Here is an 18,893-nt window from a genome sequence, read left to right as displayed (position 1 = left end):
AAATCACGTTATAGGCTAAACTATAGGCATAATAAAATACAGCTTTATAGGTAAATAGCTACATATTTTTCTGCATTCTTCAACTTCTACTCTCACCGGAGGGAATAGTTCATGTATGATAGTAATTTCACCCATTTATAATTATTTAAACGGATTGTGTTTCGTGCAGTCTCTTAAGGGATGCTTTATTTGATTATAATGACACGATCCTAATTTTACTTTCAGTGTAGTTGTAATGTTCACATGAATTTGTCCAAGTATAAGCTCAATGGCCTCACAGGAGGAGGTGAAGGGGTTGAAATCTGATCTCTTAATGATCGCGTTCAGAGACCTGTATTTTACTGATATGATGGAGCAGCAGCTCGTGGTGTCAGAATGCGGATAATGTGAAATACTGGCAGTAATTAAAGGTGCTCGGGTCAGCGGGAGTCGCACCCTATCGCTGAATTATAGTGCACAGGTCTCTCATTGCTCGGACAGGTGCCCTTTAGTGCATTTTATAGTGCCTTAAACTGACTTTGAGACGCAAAAGAGCTGCGCGCTCGTGAAAACGCGTCCACTGTACGTGGATTAATGTATTTAATCGTGTGGCAAAACATTGAGCATTAAGAGCATTTGCTCCTCTGTTCTGTTTAAGCAAGACTAAATTCACATTTCCACTTGACCATCAGCGTAATTGAATAATCTGCATAAAAACTCCTCGCCATAATCAAAATGAAAATCAAAAGCGTGGCCCAGGATAATTCCCGTGTCCACTGTTGGCCCATGCAGAGGGATTCTGGTGAAGCTTGAGGGCTGCTGTGTTTGCCACCATTTAATCAGCTTGATGATCACTTTCATTTAACTAAATTACACTGGAGCCATTAAGCAAGACTGTGGACCGGGTTGCGTTGTTTAAAACTTGAGATAATCGGACTTTTATTTACATATCCCTGTAACATAGCTGTCCATGATTTATAATTTTATACACTTTTTTTTTTTTTTTTTTTTACATCAGGCAAGCAAGATAATCAGGGATTGAAATACGCTGTGTATAAACGAGACGATTTTATCTGTATTGGATGTTACTTTGTGTGCCTCCAGTCTCAAGTGGAAGAATTGTTATTGCTTTTCATTTATTATTAATTGGTGTTCTGAAATTTGGCATTAACCGGTTTCAACAAGACTGACCAGCAGACTGAGAGAGATATAAAATCAGTTAAGTGTTGTGTGTTGGATAGAATGGTTTGTTAGAAGGTAACTACGTAATGCATTCTGATAGAACTGAATAGAATTATGAAATGATGACTTTCTTGTGCCATTTGAAATAGCCTAAACTCATTTTTAAGAATATTTCATAAATAGTATTTACAATTTATAAAATGTGTATTTCTCTTTACAGGAAACTACAAATTGCAGTAGCCTATATGCACAGTTTTGTCTTGCGCGCATCAGCCGTTTAACTGTAGGCTATCTTCTTGATTATAGCATCTCACAGATCTTGCATAACATATGCTGTAATATAAAAAAAATGTGCTTTTATGTAGGCTATTTGAAAAAATGAGAATGAGAGGAGTGGGGTATAAGAAAAGAAACACTAAAGACATACGTGATGCAGGTTACGTGGAAAAGCAGCCAGACTGACGATGAAGAGAAAGAGACTGAAGCTTGTTTTCATGAAGCGCTGACTGTCGGAGCTCGCGAGCTCACGCGCCGCATTATACTGTCCATGAAGAGAATTGGAAGTGAAGATTGAGTTCATCTCGCTTGAACTCCGCTCTCTCCGGAGGGAGAAAAGCTCGAATGAAATGATCTTGTCAGGATCGACTGTGTCGAGACTGCTGATAAACAACGTAAAGGCTCCGTATTCCAGGCACTGTCGAGTCGTGTGTTTGTCCTGCGAACTGTTCCGGTCAACAGGGCGAAATTATGAGAGCTATTTTCAGGCGTTCAAAGTGTAGCCTAACATGTAGGCTAATGAAAATATTAGATTAAAAAGAAACCAACTACTTTTAAATAAAATGTCAACTAATGTAATAGTGCACGGATGGAATTCACTAGCCTATATATATATATATTTTTTTTTTTAACAATTTTAACAGTATAAGTTATCTTGCAGTGAGTATAGCCTACATATTGACTACAAATTTTCTCAGGATGTGGGGATAATTAATAACTGTATTCATACTCTTTTCTTTTTTTACAGTTTCTTACAGTAAATAATTTACATTTTATTAGTAGTAGTAGTAGTATTTTGTATTTTACAGTGTATGTTAAGGTAACGTACAAGCAATCAATTAACAGGGTTCACTAGCATTTTACGTATGTTTTTTGTTATTAATAGTTTTACAGTCTAACTAAGCTGTCTAAATAGGCTACAGTACATCCCAATATATAGGCTATATTCGTATAAAGCAACGCTGAAATGAAACTAGGTGTTAAATATTCACGTAGGCCTAATATTTACGTTACTTGCTTGACTGACAAAATTGTTCCGAACACTTCAGATCCTGAGGTTTCAGTCGCGGCACTGTATTTATCGGCATCACTTCCTTATCGCTTCTTCCGCTCACCTGAGAGCGCGAGCCGCTGAAGTTCCCGCCCCTCTCGCTCCCGTCCACGCCTCCCATTGGCCCCCCGGGGGAGTGACGTCAGGTGCCGCCCCTGCAGTGTGAATGAATCAAGCGGTTTGTGTGACACACGGCGAAAGAACGCACGAGCGACTGTTTCACGAGGATAACCACAGGCGCGAGGACTGTAAAAGGACACTATCCGGGGAGAACAAATATTTTACGCACGTCTGAGATTCTCCGACCTCCGTGAGCAGTGCATGTGCGCGTTGTCTCGGACTGGATGAAAATGATGCAGAGTGCGGCTGTGTTGCCCGGCGAGAGCGCGGTGAAGGGTCTGCCGGACATCCTCGGAGTGTCACTGCAACGTAAGGGCTTTTTCTTCTGCTTATAATGATTAGTTCACCTAGAAAATTGGCAGGCCTCCTCCGGGCGTCTGCAGGCCACCACTGTTGAATAACATGTAGCCTAGCTTTTAATTAAACTCCTTACACGCGAACCACTATCTGGGTGGTCAAATCAAATCAGACGCGTATAGCTTTATTATTATTTTAATCTAAATAGCTTAAACTTTATATATCGTTAATCAGAAATTCTGATCTAATCTCGAGCATTAGATCCCAAATATTATTTCGTGATGAGCACTGATGAATGTTCTTTTTGAATATGGTCTCTCTGCAACAGAATTCATGCAATAGCATCGAAAAAATGTGTGTGGTGTAAGTGTAGATTTATAATCTCACAATGTAAATTTATATACAGCCAGACTGATTTCTGATTAGTCGGACTATTGTTAGATCGCACAGCTGGCTAGAACAGTTACATTGCATCTTTTTAACAAGTTGTGTTGGATGTGGTTGGGAACAACAGTCTAAAAGGTGCTAGAAACTAAACAAATATATATATAAAAAATATATTAATCCGATTTTCTGTAATGCAGTGGTTAAATGGGGCAGAGTGTATCCCATGTTATTTGTCACAATGAAAAAGAGATTATAAGACCATCTAGATACAGTACATGAACATTTAATATTCAAAAAGGCATTGCCTATTATCTTCGCATCTGGTTTTTATTAGTCGCAAATTAATCTGCGTTAGGCCTATATAATCTGATCTCACCATCAAGATGGAGTTGGAATTGGATAAATTCCTGACCTAATTATTCACAGCCGTGCTTCAGAAATGTACAGATGGACCTCGTCTTGTTTGAACCAGACTTGGTTTCTACCTCTTTCAAAAAAAAGAGAGAAAACATAATTTTAGTCACTAGATCCGTGCATAATAAAATAACAACGGCTATTTAACTGAAGACTGATGAAAATGCTGGAAAATAATTTGAAAGGAAACGAACCGCTTTATTTGTTCATTCACTTGTTAAAGAATGGCCGAAAGGTTAAGTAGGCAATACAGGTCTGTCAGTGGCGAATGCTTAATTTCATTAAATGATATAGATTAAAAGATATTGCTACTCAACCCCCCCTTGGCGTATAAATGATGGATTAAGTGAGGATTATTTTAAGAATAATCTGTTCTTGCGGTATGGATCTAAATATTATTGGTGCTCTTAAAACAACATATGGGTAATTTTTTATTTTTTTTAAAGAAAACATTCGAAAATAGAAGCCTGCACGACAACGAGATGTAAATGAGAATGTGTTGAATGATAAAACAAAGATTTAAAACCAGTATCAGACGAAACAAAAGTGAATTGGTATATTTCAGATGCATACGTTGAAGTTAAAGGCATGTCGTGGTAGCCATCTTTTAATTGACTGGCTAATCAAATACATCCTTAAGAGTATATGAGCGTTAAAAGCTGAAGCCGGTTGAGTGAGTGAAGCTGCGCTGGGCGCTGTTCTTTCAGCACCACACACACACAGCACTATCAGCACAGTCATGTCAACGGAACAAGAATGTAAAATGCTACGGTAAAAATAGTTAATTACCTGTAAATTAACTTACCAGAAACGGGAAAATTACATTATTTTATATTTTAAAATACTATAGGATATACTGAGGCAAAAATATATTTAACAATATATTTAACTCGTACAATTTTAGGGTAAAATATTGTGTTAGGTAAAATTGTAAAAAAAATCAAACAAACAAAAACGCTTGTTATTTTATGAGTAAGGGTCATTCACAGAATCGCATTTGTTTGCATTACGTTTAAAATATTTTATATTTTAAAATACTATAGGATATACTGAGGCAAAAATATATTTAACAATATATTTAACTCGTACAATTTTAGGGTAAAATATTGTGTTAGGTAAAATTGTAAAAAAAAATCAAACAAACAAAAACGCTTGTTATTTTATGAGTAAGGGTCATTCACAGAATCACATTTGTTTGCATTACGTTTAAAATGTGTGTGTGTGTGTGTGTGTCTGATTTACATTTATTTGATGTATTTTATGTTACAGTGTTGTTTAGGTTTACCGCATTGTTTTAGTGTTGCTGGTGTTTCGTGGTTGTGTAGATTGAACACTGTTCTCTGTCACTGTGATATTATTGGCTATGGTTGCTGTAGAGGTCAGTTTGGATGAACTTTGAGACATTTGCCGTACGTTTACATGCCGCATAAAACGCTATTCACGTGATTACGCATTTTAGCACCTGCTGAAATCAAAATGATTTCTTTGATAAAAATACCATCCTCTTGCGTCATATTAGAATCCTGGCTTTTGTGGAAGCCATTAAAACAGCACGTGTGAGAACTTGCCGACAGAAGGAATAGCGGATCAGAGGTCAAATATCGATATTAAATGTTATGATATTGTGATTCGAAGAAATTATTTGCATTACGTTTAAAATGTGTGTGTGTGTGTGTCTGATTTACATTTATTTGATGTATTTTATGTTACAGTGTTGTTTAGGTTTACCGCATTGTTTTAGTGTTGCTGGTGTTTCGTGGTTGTGTAGATTGAACACTGTTCTCTGTCACTGTGATATTATTGGCTATGGTTGCTGTAGAGGTCAGTTTGGATGAACTTTGAGACATTTGCCGTACGTTTACATGACGCATAAAACGCTATTTACGTGATTACGCATTTTAGCACCTGCTGAAATCAAAATGATTTCTTTGATAAAAATACCATCCTCTTGCATATTAGAATCCTGGCTTTTGTGGAAGCCATTAAAACAGCACGTGTGAGAACTTGCCGACAGAAGGAATAGCGGATCAGAGGTCAAATATCGATATTAAATGTTATGATATTGTGATTCGAAGAAATTATATCGCGTATTGCTCTCATTCTCTGAACGCTTAAACTGGTTTGCTCTATTTTAAGGAATAAGATCAATTGCATTTGATTTCTGTTTGGTTTTAGATTTCGGATTTGTGTGTTTGTTTTGTTCGAGCACTTGTTCTTGAGCAACAGTAATTGAAGTGACAGACTGTTTCTGTTAAAGAATCGATGGACCAGTTATATGATTTCAATCTCAATGTCCTCATGTCCTCGCCTGTTTTCTTCTGGGATATTGATTATTTACCAACAAATGGACATCTTTCCTCACCTGTCCAGCGTTTACAGGTCCCATAGGTTGTCTTGTGGAAGGTAGCCTACTCCAAATTTACTTTCACAATAATCTCTAACATCCGTTAATCACTTACTAAGCACTAATAATTAGCATTTATATATATTTAATATTAAATAGTATTTGTTTAACAATTTTATACAAGTCTTATTTATTATAACAATTCTTGTCTTTTTCAAGGCCGTTGTCATAATTCTTTGTCAGTTTTTGTGATGTCGTTTACTTTTTACAAATATTAAATGTGAATTACATTTTTTAAAAAGTAGAGGTATCTTCAGTATTTTCCCCATCACTGTTAGGGTTTTATTTCATTTTATTTTAACAGAAGGTTGTACGTTTCTAAATAATGCACTCGAGCGGAGTGATGCTCAAATTATTTCGAGTCAAGCACCTTGCGATTAAATTTTTTTCATGTAACTTATTTAAGAACTTTAAATAGTATGATCGTTGCTGCTTCTATAGGCCTACCCCAGAATATTACAGATCAATAGCGTTTTCAATTAAATGAATATACATAAAGTATGAAGCGTAAATTCACGATATTTCTGTTTATTTGAATGTGCAATAAATAAAAGGCTGTCCAGCATTATATAATGCAGCCATATTTGTTATTGACTTAAAATTATTAAACCTATTAGAAATGTCAGAAAGTGTTACTTTATCTAAATATTGTTTAAACCAAGTTCAGCATTTCTGTAAGCACATTTCACCCAAATCGCTTTGTGTGCGTGTGTTTCTCCAGAAATCCCTCACTGCGCAGGCTGCAGTCAAAACATCCTGGATAAGTTTATTTTGAAGGTGCTGGATCGACATTGGCACTCAAAATGTCTCAAGTGCGCCGACTGTCATGCGCTCCTGGCAGACAAGTGTTTCTCTCGCGCGGGGAATGTCTACTGTAAAGAAGATTTCTTCAAGTGAGTCCATGTTCTCTTGCACTGTTAGCATTTACCTTTCCCCACCATTAGGTTATATCTTATATCAATGTTTTATTCTCTATCTATCTATCTATCTATCTATCTATCTATCTATCTATCTATCTATCTATCTATCTATCTATCTATATGTCTGTCTGTCTGTCTGTCTATATAGTCTAATTTCTCTGTTTTATTCTTGTTTAATACATTTTATGAAACTAAACAATAAAATCAAGGCCGCTATCATAAATAATTTAAGCACATACTATTGTTGATGAATGCAAAGCAAAATGTGATTATGAATATGAATTCTTTTTAGAATATGACAAAGAGGGATCACATAGGTTAATGCAAAATCTTATGTAGGCCAGTACATCATTGTATATAATATGATGAGAGATGTTATTTCATTTCTGTTCTATGCTGGACATTGTTTCGGTCACCGTATTGGCTGCATGAATTATCAAGGACTGGAGAACCAGACTGTTTCAGACAACAGCTTTGTCAAATCTCTTCACACAGAGGCATTTCACATCTGATTCCTTGTGCTTTTTACTGCTGTTTGGCACTAGCATGTGTGTGTGTGTGTGGGAGTATGTTCAAGGAAAGGCTGACACATAGATTCTCTGTCATGGTTAATAAAGTGCAGTGATTTTTCTCATGTCAGGTTAGGAAGCACAGTGTGCTCCAACTCGGCCGCAAAGACCGCATGTTCCCAAATTCAATTCCCAGTGCTATATAAGAACTCCAGAAAGCAACTTTGCATTTTTTTTTACTCTTCTTCCCTGTGTCTTCCCTTTCTTTCTTTCTTTCTTTCTTTCTTTCTTCTTTTCTTCTTTTTTGCGATTGGATTTTCCCCTTGGCTTTAAGGAAGGAAATTAAGTTTGACTTTTATCCAAAACAGGATCAGTAGTGGCTTTTACCAAATCATGTTTGAGAGGTTTTAATGTCACAGGCTTCAATGAGACCTAAAACGCTAGCAAGACTCAGAGTGGAGGCTAACTTTATTAGCAAGCCCGTGGGGACAAAAGGAGGGATTTTAATGTTAAGACCGTGGTGGTGCTGCTGAGGAGGATGGAGAGGGGGATGGAAGAGGAAATGCTAGCGCTTCACAGGCGAGGGGCGGGGGCTGGCCTTCCTGCTAATGTTGCAAAAACTTCACCTTGGTTAAGTAAAAGGAGGGTTTATTTAGTAGTATTCACACTGTGATTTACAGCCTATTCTGGCTTTATGAGGCATTCTGTATGTGCGTTTAGTGGTCCCTCTCTCTATCTCTCTCTCTCCTGTGAATCTCTCTGCCTCTGCTACATTGATCAAGACCATTTGTCAACTCCAGGGACATGACAAGCACAAACAAAGATGCCTGCTATAGTATTCTGAGCTTTTGTAACTTATTACAGCCTTTGCAGTTATACATAGATTGCTTATGAAAATAGCCACAGTTAAATTCAAGATGTAATGATGCTTAATCCCTAAAACGAGATTGGGTAACACTTTACAATAAGGTTTTAATTGTTAACATTGGTTAACAACATTAGTTAACATGAACTAAGAATGAATAATACTTATACAGCATTACATAATCTTAACTAATGTTCATTTCAACATTTAATAACAGCCCTGCAACTTGAAAAAAGATTAATGGTGATTTGCAGAAAATGTAATATTAACTAATTTTGTGACACTGGGTTCAAAAATATCAATTTGTAATTTTAAAAATATTATTTATTATACATGATTATTTATATTCCATCACACACAGTTTTGTTCACAAAGAAGAAAACTTTTTCAAATGATATATGTATCAGCTTTAATGCACTCATCAAAATAACAAAAGGTAGCATTAACAATTATGTATTTATATATATTTGATATATTTATATTTGATATACAGTATTTATATTTATATATATTTGAATACTTATATTTTGAATGAATTATCATTTGAATATTTAAAAATATTCTCAAAATATATATGTACAAATTAGCATTATTATTTATATACATGCATATATATACTGTATACATGATTAGAAAATCTTTTTTTCACAAAATAACATATTTTTCATATTATATATGTATATATCAGCTTTAATGCACTTATCTAAATAACAAAAGCAGTCAAATGTCAAAAGTTTCATTTTTAATGGCAAAAAGAAGTATTCAAAATGTATAATTTAACTTATAATCTGCAAAGGAGTGGGAAAATATGTTCAAATACTCCATTTGATGTCAATGAACGTAAGCACACCTGTGTTACATAAACACAAGTTTATAAATAAGCATCTGTAATTTTGTCTGTAACGCAGTAAAGCACCAATAGATGTAGAAAACATCTGCGTCATGTTAGCATTTTCTTGTGTTATTGGCCATAATTGTAACCTTGGAATATGGATTAGGCATAAAATAATGTCTTCATTATGTGAAAATCATTGAACAAATGGTTGTAACCTGGCTCAACAGAAAATAGGAATCATGTCTTTGTGGCTGCTTTTGCTGGTAATTAAGGCATAATACCTGAATTTGAATCTGTATCAAACTGAAGTGTCTATATTTGTACCTGCAGGCGTTTTGGGACAAAATGTGCATCGTGCCAGCAGGGGATTCCCCCGACGCAGGTGGTCCGGAAAGCTCAGGACTTTGTGTACCACCTTCACTGCTTCGCTTGTGTAATGTGCAGCAGGCAGCTGGCCACCGGTGATGAGTTCTACCTCATGGAGGACGGGAGGCTCGTGTGCAAGGACGACTACGAAACAGCCAAACAAAATGGTGAGCTGTTGTCTTCAGATCGGTGTAAATCATACCTTCTGGAACCAACAATTGGTCCACTCCTCTTATGCAATATATATTGAGCTTTGTAACACATTTGTGTTTTAATTTGAGGAAGTATTTCTATAAAAGCAGTCGGAAGTCTATATCAGAATTACAGAAATATGCTCAATAAGTAATGCAGCAAATATACTTGATTGTTTTTACACAATGGCAAGTTAGGGACAGAAATAAAGTGCTAATCTTAACCATTGCTCAGTAAGTGACTAAGAGTTTACCTACATGAGGATTTCGACCCTCAATAGGTAATTTATATATATATATATATATATATATATATTTCGCCTTTTAAAATTTTGTAAGCAATTTTTTAAATCATGTCAATTTCTGTAATTTTATCACATATGATGGAATGTTTTAAAGAGAGACAAATCAACTTAAACCACAAAAAAATGACAAAACGGTGAAATGATGTTCCTAGAGAATGATGTCATTAAGAATGAACGTTTTATTAGTTAAAGTCATTTTGCATGAAAAGAATATTTTGGTCACCAAATTCATCAATTAGAACATTGATAGGACATTGATAGGACATTGATTACAACACACACATACACATCTATTTATCTATATCTACAGTATATTTATCTTTCTATCTATCTATACATGTATATATACAGATAGATAGATGGATAGATAGATAGATAGATAGATAGATAGATAGATAGATAGATAGATAGATAGATAGATAGATAGATGACTGACATTTTAATTAAAATATATTTTTATAACATATATTATTATTATTTATATACATGAGTTATGCCAGTTGCTACTGACCCATTAGAATAGTAGCTGTTTGCTGAACTGGCACATGATATGTTTTTAGACAGTGGCTGTGGTATATAGAAGCACTGTCCCAGACTCTGCCCACGTCACTGGATTTTCTGTCCCAGTTGGAAATCATTCTGACAGCAAAGTTCAGGAGTGGAGATGGTGTAATTAACTTCTTCTTTTACAATTATACCGAGACACTGAGAGATCAGAGGAGGCAACAGGATGGTAGTAAGGAGACAAACTCATCATTAACTACAGTCTAGTGGGGTCTCAGTGTCTGCCATATTAAGTCCCTCTGTGATCTGACCTCTCATGGATCTGCCTCTGAAAGCCCCTCTCGCTGTATTTATGGAGATTTCTGTGGGCTGTTGATTGATTATATTAAGTGATGCAATGCACTTTTACGGTAGGGCCCCAATAACTCGCACTGGCATGCCATTCTCAGGAGAGATTTATTCCCTCTTCCGCCACAGTGTGACAGTTTCAGGAGAGTATCGACTGGCCATGTGTGAGCACTTCCACTCAAAGCATCCCACAAACTCTTTACTCGTACCTCACGATAGATGAGCTCCTGACATTTTGCCTCATGCTTGAGAAATTTGCTTCACTTCAACAGCGAATCAGTTTGGTTGAATTTAAGTGGTTTTATTCACTTTTTCGAGTTCAGTTTAGTCCTGCTAATACTACCTTTCACCTTTATGCTTGTGTTTTTCATTATGACAGTTATTTCAGTTCATTTAGAAGTTGGTTATTTAAAATGTTATGAACTTCTTAGAACACACTTTACTGTTTTATTGCTTAATGGATCAGTAAAGACATTTTATGTTGTAAAAGATTTTATATTTGAAATAGATTTTTTTTTTTTTTTACTTTCTGAATCCTGAAAAACAAAATGTGTCATGGTTTCCACAAAAATTACTACGCAGCACAACTGTTTTCAACATTTATAATAATAAGAAATATTTTTGAGCACTAAATCAACATATTGGAATAATTTCTTAAGGATCATGTGACACTAAAGACTGGAGTAATGGCTGCTGAAAATTCAACTTTGCATTTTAAAATGTACAGTATTCAAATAAAAAACAGTTATGTAATAATATTAGTGCTGGGCAACACATCCAAAATAAAAGTATTTGTGTACATAATATATGTGTGTGTACTGTGTATATTTATTATGTATATATAAATACACTCACATACATGTATATATTTAAGAAAAATAAGTTATTTTTATATTTTAAATATATTTATATATTATATAATATATATTTGAAAATTATAGTATAATAATAATTTATTATTATATAAATTATATGAATATAAATATATTAATGTAAATACATGTACATATTTTCTAAATATATACTGTATGTGTGTGTCTTTATATATACATAATAAATATACACGGTACACACATATATTATGTACACAAAAACTTTTATTTTGGATGCAATTAATCGCAATTCGTTTTTTGTTAGGATAGGACAATATTTGTTAGAGATACAACTATTTGAAAATCTGGAATCTTAGGGTGCAAAAAATTTTTTTTTTTAAATATTGAGAAAATCGCCTTTAAAGTTGCCCAAATGAAGTCCTTAGCAATGCATATTACTAATCACAAATTAGGTTTTGATATATTTACAGTAGGAAATTTACAAAATATCTTCATGGAACATGATCTTTACTTAATATCCTCATAATTTTGGGCATAAAAGAAAAATCAATAATTTTGACCCATACAATGTATTGTTGGCTATTGCTACAAATATACCCCAGCGACTTATGACTGGTTTTGTGCTGCAGGGTCACAAATAAGTGGGGCAGTTTGACCAATCAATGGCAGTGCAGTAATGAAAATTGTAATAAGTTCTTCAAATTTGACTGTTACAGATGATTCAGAGACAGGAGCAAAACGTCCACGAACCACCATCACAGCCAAACAGCTGGAGACGCTCAAAAGCGCCTACAAGAACTCACCTAAGCCTGCACGACATGTGCGCGAGCAGCTCTCCTCAGAAACGGGCCTGGACATGAGAGTAGTGCAGGTCAGACTACAAGTCAGACTTCAAGCTTAAGTGTTTTATATGATTAAATGGGTGTCTTTACTGAGGCTCGTCTGTCCACAGGTGTGGTTTCAAAACAGGCGAGCAAAAGAGAAACGGCTGAAGAAGGACGCTGGTCGGCACCGCTGGGGTCAGTTCTACAAAAGCGTCAAACGCAGTCGAGGGTCCAGTAAGACGGAGAAGGAGAGCTCAGCCGATGATGCAGGACTCAGCGATAGCGAACTTAGTTTCAGAGGTGAGTCTGTTTACATCTCCCACGATGCCTTGCTTTGTCTTTCTCTCTCTTCTTTTATTTCCCTTCATTCATTCATTTCCTTTGCCTTTTGAAAATATGCCACTTGGTGGATTGTTTGGAATATTCAAATGAGGTTTCTGGTTCTGCTTTGTGTTTTTTTATGATTATTTCATTTTTGTCAACCCGTTTTGAGAACTCATAAAAGTCTAGAGCCGTGTTTACGAGAATTGAAAGCAGCGATGCACAAACTCTATAAAATTGGTGAAGCTTTTAGTCGATTAGAGAGGAAGCACACAGGGCCTTTGTTGTTGTTGAAAGAACTCCTCCTGTGCGTACGGAGAGTAAATCACAAATGCGCCTCAGATATTTCCAGAAGCATGTAACCCTCTTTTTTAAAAAGGATATTTATGAGGTCTTTGTCATAACTGCAATTCTTCTTCTATGTGTAAGAGCATTTATACACCACCATTCAAAAGTTTGGTGTCAGTAAGTTTTTTTTAATGTTTTTGGTCAAATTTGCTCAGTAAAAATGTTCATATTGTGAAATATTATTACAGTTCGAAATAACTGTTTTATATTTTAATATATTTTAAAATGTAATTTATTCCTGTGATGGCAAAGCTGAATTATCCGCAGCAATTACTGCAGTCTTCAGTGTCACATGATCCTTCAGAAATCATTCTAATATACTGTGCTGCTTAATATTTTTGTGGAAACTATTTTCAGGATTCTTTGATGAATAGAAAGTTTTATAACATTATAAATGTCTTTACTGTCACTTTTGATGTATTTAATGCATCTTTGCTAAATAAAATATTTTTTTTAATGAAAACTAACTGACCCCAAACTGTTGAAATGTACACAGTAAAAAATAATTTTTTCAAAGTTTTACAAGAAAAATTTACTTTCCATTTATTTCTAAATATTTGTGAATTACTAGCGTTTTATGAGTGAAAATTGTATCTACAACCATTTTTTTCAGTGTAGTTGTATTTTTTTGGAAACAATCTTGAAACTGATTTTGTCTGCTCTCTCCAACAGAAGACCAGATCCTGTCAGACCTTGGTCATGCTAACGGCTTGTACGGAAGCGTCGGAGACGTCACGAACGGCAACATGCTTAACGGGAGCTTCACCCTGGAGGGGGGTGGGCAGCCATACCATGACCTGCGAGCAGGAAGTCCCTACGGCCTGCCACAGTCCCCCTCATCCATCACTTCCCTCCCAGGCCACACCCCACTGCTCAACAACTTAGGCTTCAACATGGACGGCATCATGGGTCAGGGCGGTCAGCCCAATGTAGGTCAAGCTCTGAGAGCAATGGCCGGCGGACCCACCTCTGACCTGTCGACAGGAAGCAGCACGGGCTACCCAGACTTCCCCACCAGCCCTGCCTCGTGGCTCGATGAAATGGACCACTCCCAGTTCTGAGGTCAAAGGTCATAATGGAAAGTGCGGTACTATGGACAAGAAATTTGAAGATTTTATAGACATCTTTCCCAGAACTGTTGACGTTTGTGCGGCGAGGCCCAAAATGGCACCTACTTTAACACGGTGGCTTGACCTTGCTGAATGGTGCGCTGATACGAGCAACACGCCGTGGAATGTCTGCGCTGTATCATAATTTTGTAACTCATATTTTTTCATTTATTCTCAAAACTGGATTGGACGATTTCCAGCATGAAATGGCGTGCAGCTGCGAATGGCATTCAAACCCCAGACCACCCTGGAAAAACAATCACGATCCACCACGTTTTTGAGAACAAGAGGGTCCATGCATGTTTCCGAATGAGGAAGAGAACCGTCGGCGACGCACTTTACTGTATGTTCCTCCTCGACTGCACACGGCAGGCTGAATACGGGAAAGAGAGGAGCGCACCGAACAAGGAGAGATATTTAAACAAGTGGCACAAGTGTATCTTTCTTACTTACAAGGGTTTGGGATTTTAATGGTTGAAACTTTCTAAACGGCTCTACTAGAGATGGCCCTTCACATTAGGTCTGAAGAATAGATAAAAATTATTTTTAATAAGGATGAATCCGCATGCACTGCTCTGAGTTGTCATAAAAATCTCTGTGTCAATGGTCCCTGTCCATTCAATGTTTTTCTGTTAACTTCAGACATTTTGGCTCAAAATGAAACAAAATAAATAGTTTAAAAGATTAAAATTAAAGTTAATATTTATTTCCGGTACGGTCCAGCATATTTGTTATTGATAAGGTTTATATTACCATCAAAATACCTTTGTTTTTCAATTGCCATTTGTCTCCTACTCATTGCTCCATGAGCAAAAATGGATATCAGAGCAGATGACAAGTGGACTTCTATTACACAGACACAAGTACCTTAATGGCCTAACCAATTATTATCAAGCAAAACATGTGAAAGGGAAATTTACACTGTTTTTTTTTTTATTTGACACACTTAAGCAACAACTATGAGGATTTAGTGTTATTTATTTCTGTTATGGGTACCAATGTCAGTATTATGAAGAGTTGGATCATGGGAGAGAGTGCAGTGAGTTGATGTAAAACTACAAAACTGGTGATACAATTGTAAACATGAGGAAAATTTGTTGGTTGCAAAATTTGGACCCACATAATGGCAAACTGAGTAAAGATAAAAGAGTGAACTGCTGGAAGCTAACAAAGAGCAACATAGAAAAAAGAAAAATAACCATTCAGAAATAATGTTTTGTTGAATCTATGTTGAGTCTTAATGGCTGTACATTTTGTAAAGTCTCAAAAAGTGTCGACAGTCTTGTTTCATGAGCACTATTTATTGCTATGGATCTTTGAAAAAAAAAAGAGCACTGAATTTAGTCCTATATGCCTTCTGTCCAATGGTATGAATTGTGTACAGTTAAATCTATATGGAGAAATAAAGCCGAATCGTCTTTGGGTTACTTCGATGTTCTTTTTTTATTTACTTCACATGCTTTTATTGATCTTGAATGTAAAGTTAAACAGCTTAGTATAACACAGAATAGTTGTTTTTGTAGCAAATTATTTGATTTCCATTCAAAAAAATCAAATACATTACAAATAAATAAAAAACGCCCTAATATATATATATAAAAAATGCATAATGTCACAACACTGGCTTTGTGTTGAGCAACCTGGTTTGAAGTCGTTAAACTCAACTACTGATGTCACCATGTTTAATGATGTCATCTCAATTAAATCTGGCAATTGGTCGCAAAATATAAAGGAATTGACCAAGCAAGGTTTTTCAGTGTTTATGAGGGGCTCTAGCTGCCTGAATTACTTCATTGTATACGCAATATAAATCGCACAGGAGTGTTTTAATATTGAACACTTTGCATATTCCAAGCAACAGGTCTTTTATTGTTTTGTAAATTGGTGGTATTGTGCACATCAACAAATCAATTCGTGGTTATTAACTACAAAAACATCTATGTGTATATATATTTTGGTTTTACGGGAACAAAGGAATAACATTTCTGCAAAGCCCGGCCGCCACACACACACACACAAACATGTGGAACTTTCATCAGACGCACATCTGTTCGCCGGTTCCACACGCTCATCCTTCTGCTTCCATAGACTGGAGCAGATTGCTGTTTAGTCAAACCTTCCCTAATCCTCTAAATGTTACCTAATTGTAAACTGCTCTGTGAAATGAGGACAAACAGGCTGCCTGACGTTCTCAACGGCCAGAAACACAACTGTGAGTAAAATACAACAGGCAAAAGATGCAGTACAATTTGGTCACGTGCATTTGGATGTGAGGATTCGATTTGTATGGGAATGCGCATTCCATGTACCAAAAACGACATTTATGTATGGATATATATCACGTACAGTGTTGGGGGTAACTCATTACAAGTAACGCGAGTTACGTAATCAGATTACTTTTTTCAAGTAACTAGTGAAGTAACGCATTACTTTTTAATTTACAAGAGAATATCTGAGTTACTTATTCAAAGTTATTTTTTTTTCAATTTATTGATTGACAACTCTCCTGTCCCCATGTTGAGAGAAATCAGATGTTACTGTAGTTCTAAAATAAATATAAATATGCATTAATGCATTAATTGATTCCGTATTCCTCAAAATGAATACAAATAATGAATATGCAATAATTAAATATTAAACAACACAAATATCCTTTATGAATTTAATCCCATTCTATTAACCAATGTCTTTGCTTCTGACCTTCGATGATCCAGTTCAAGCGTACTAATAAGCACAAATTACTCTAGACAAACATTCGTGTGTCTTTTTTTATTGCTGAAGTGTTGAAATTTCTTCTTCTGCGTTCTACTGTACGGACGTAAATGTACTTTCCCTTCAGCCTGAGGCTTATTCATTTCACTTTTGGTGTGAAAAGGCTTTTATGTTTGCCAAAAACAGAACTTTTTTATTTTAAAAACAAACAAGCAAGCCCTGTCCAGATTTAAAAAGTAACGCAAAAGTAACGTAACGCATTATTTTCCATAAAAAGTAACTAAGTAACGTAATTAGTTACTTTTTTATGGAGTAACGCAATACTGTAATGCATTACTTTTAAAAGTAACTTTCCCCAACACTGATCACGTATATAGCCTAGACACCACTAGGTGCAATTAAACGTTTGACGTTTTGTAGCTATGCTTTTCAAAACCACTGCCTGAACTATCCCATTAGTTAAAGCGCATAAAGATGGCAAAATGTGTTATCTAAAACAATAAAATTATAGTATTAATTTGGTTAGGTTATGTTAGCCTGTGCTTAACTGGAAAACATGGGAGATGTATCGATTTAATGGTATGAAAGCAATATTTATGAAAAAAACGAAAAACAATAATAGCAGAGAAACGCGCCACAAACAAGCTGATTTCACTCAGCCATTGATTGGGGCTGCCGTGGCCATTAATGTACGGCCTTTAATAGTTCAGTCTTACAAAGATAAACAGTGACAAAGACAGCTGGGATAATTTACACGCCACTTACAGCACTAGTATACATATAAATCTGAGCAAATTCCTGCACTGTTGCTTTTGCAAAGATGACAAACACAAGCGCAAATGCCATTATCATCGATCTGCGAGCTTTTATTACGAACTTCCTGAAGCCAACGATTCACCAGCCTCCCGGGTGAGAAGGAATAAATTAACATGCAAATAGTTATTCAGCCTAAATTTAATCTGGGCTGCATTTTTCTCTTGAGTATGATGCCGTTCACTGGCATCTTGTTTGGCATTTTAATTCAACAGCCATACAAATAAAGAAAGGGTCATTTTGCAAGGACAAACGGCCACGTGTTAGTATAACTGTAGAGGTGTAACTTAGTGGGCAGTATTCTCATTTGCATTTGATGTAATAAAGAAGCTGTGCTCAAATTGATAGCCTACTCAATGCACCAGAATGACCTCGGCCTTTAATTGACTGGAACTCATGTTTAGTACTCGGCTCTCTGGAATACTTGATTCTGATTGGTCAATGCACCAGCCAGCGGTTTGAAATGTTATAATATTCGGCATCGCCTAGGTGCGTCTCAATACGCTTACTTATTTCATACACTACACGGTTAAGTAGCCTACATAGTGCATATGTACATAGTGTATAAGTGCATAGTGAGCCTGTGAGTTTGCATTTTAGCTCTTCCAGTTCCATCGCCTCGAAGTCAGTGGGTTTTTTGAATGGGTTTCTGGTTAATACATCAGTAAAACCATTGTTAACAATTGGCTAAATGGGACTAGGCTATAGAGGTTGTCGGTGACATTAAACGTAATTACACTGGTAACACTTTACAATAAGGTTCATTAGTTAAACATTAGTTAATATATTAACTAACATGAACTAACCATGAACAATACATTTGTTACTGTATTTACTAATCTACGCTAATGTTAGTTAATAAAAATACAGATGTTCATGTTAGTTCACAGTGCATTAACTAATGTTAACAAGATTTTAATAATGTATTAGTAAATGTTGAAATTAACATTAACAAAGATTAATAAACGCTGTATAAGTAC

General features: G+C 35.7%; 1 protein-coding gene across 1 annotated transcript; it reads left to right on the top strand.

Annotated features, from left to right (window-relative positions):
* The first annotated feature begins 2,336 nt into the window (after positions 1 to 2,336).
* LOC107599001 (LIM/homeobox protein Lhx4-like) lies at positions 2,337 to 15,229 on the top strand. Its single transcript, XM_016290485.1, has 6 exons — positions 2,337 to 2,917; positions 6,832 to 7,003; positions 9,570 to 9,772; positions 12,503 to 12,657; positions 12,739 to 12,910; positions 13,952 to 15,229. The coding sequence occupies exons 1-6, from the start codon at positions 2,833 to 2,835 to the stop codon at positions 14,338 to 14,340; spliced, it is 1,176 nt and encodes a 391-aa protein (XP_016145971.1). The 5' UTR covers positions 2,337 to 2,832; the 3' UTR covers positions 14,341 to 15,229.
* Positions 15,230 to 18,893: the final 3,664 nt, after the last annotated feature.

Source organism: Sinocyclocheilus grahami, unplaced genomic scaffold, assembly GCF_001515645.1.
Source record: "Sinocyclocheilus grahami isolate Dianchi unplaced genomic scaffold, SAMN03320097.WGS_v1.1 scaffold259.1, whole genome shotgun sequence".
In the NCBI taxonomy this organism is placed as follows: Eukaryota; Metazoa; Chordata; class Actinopteri; order Cypriniformes; family Cyprinidae; genus Sinocyclocheilus; species Sinocyclocheilus grahami.
This window is presented reverse-complemented; position numbering and strand designations above follow the sequence as displayed.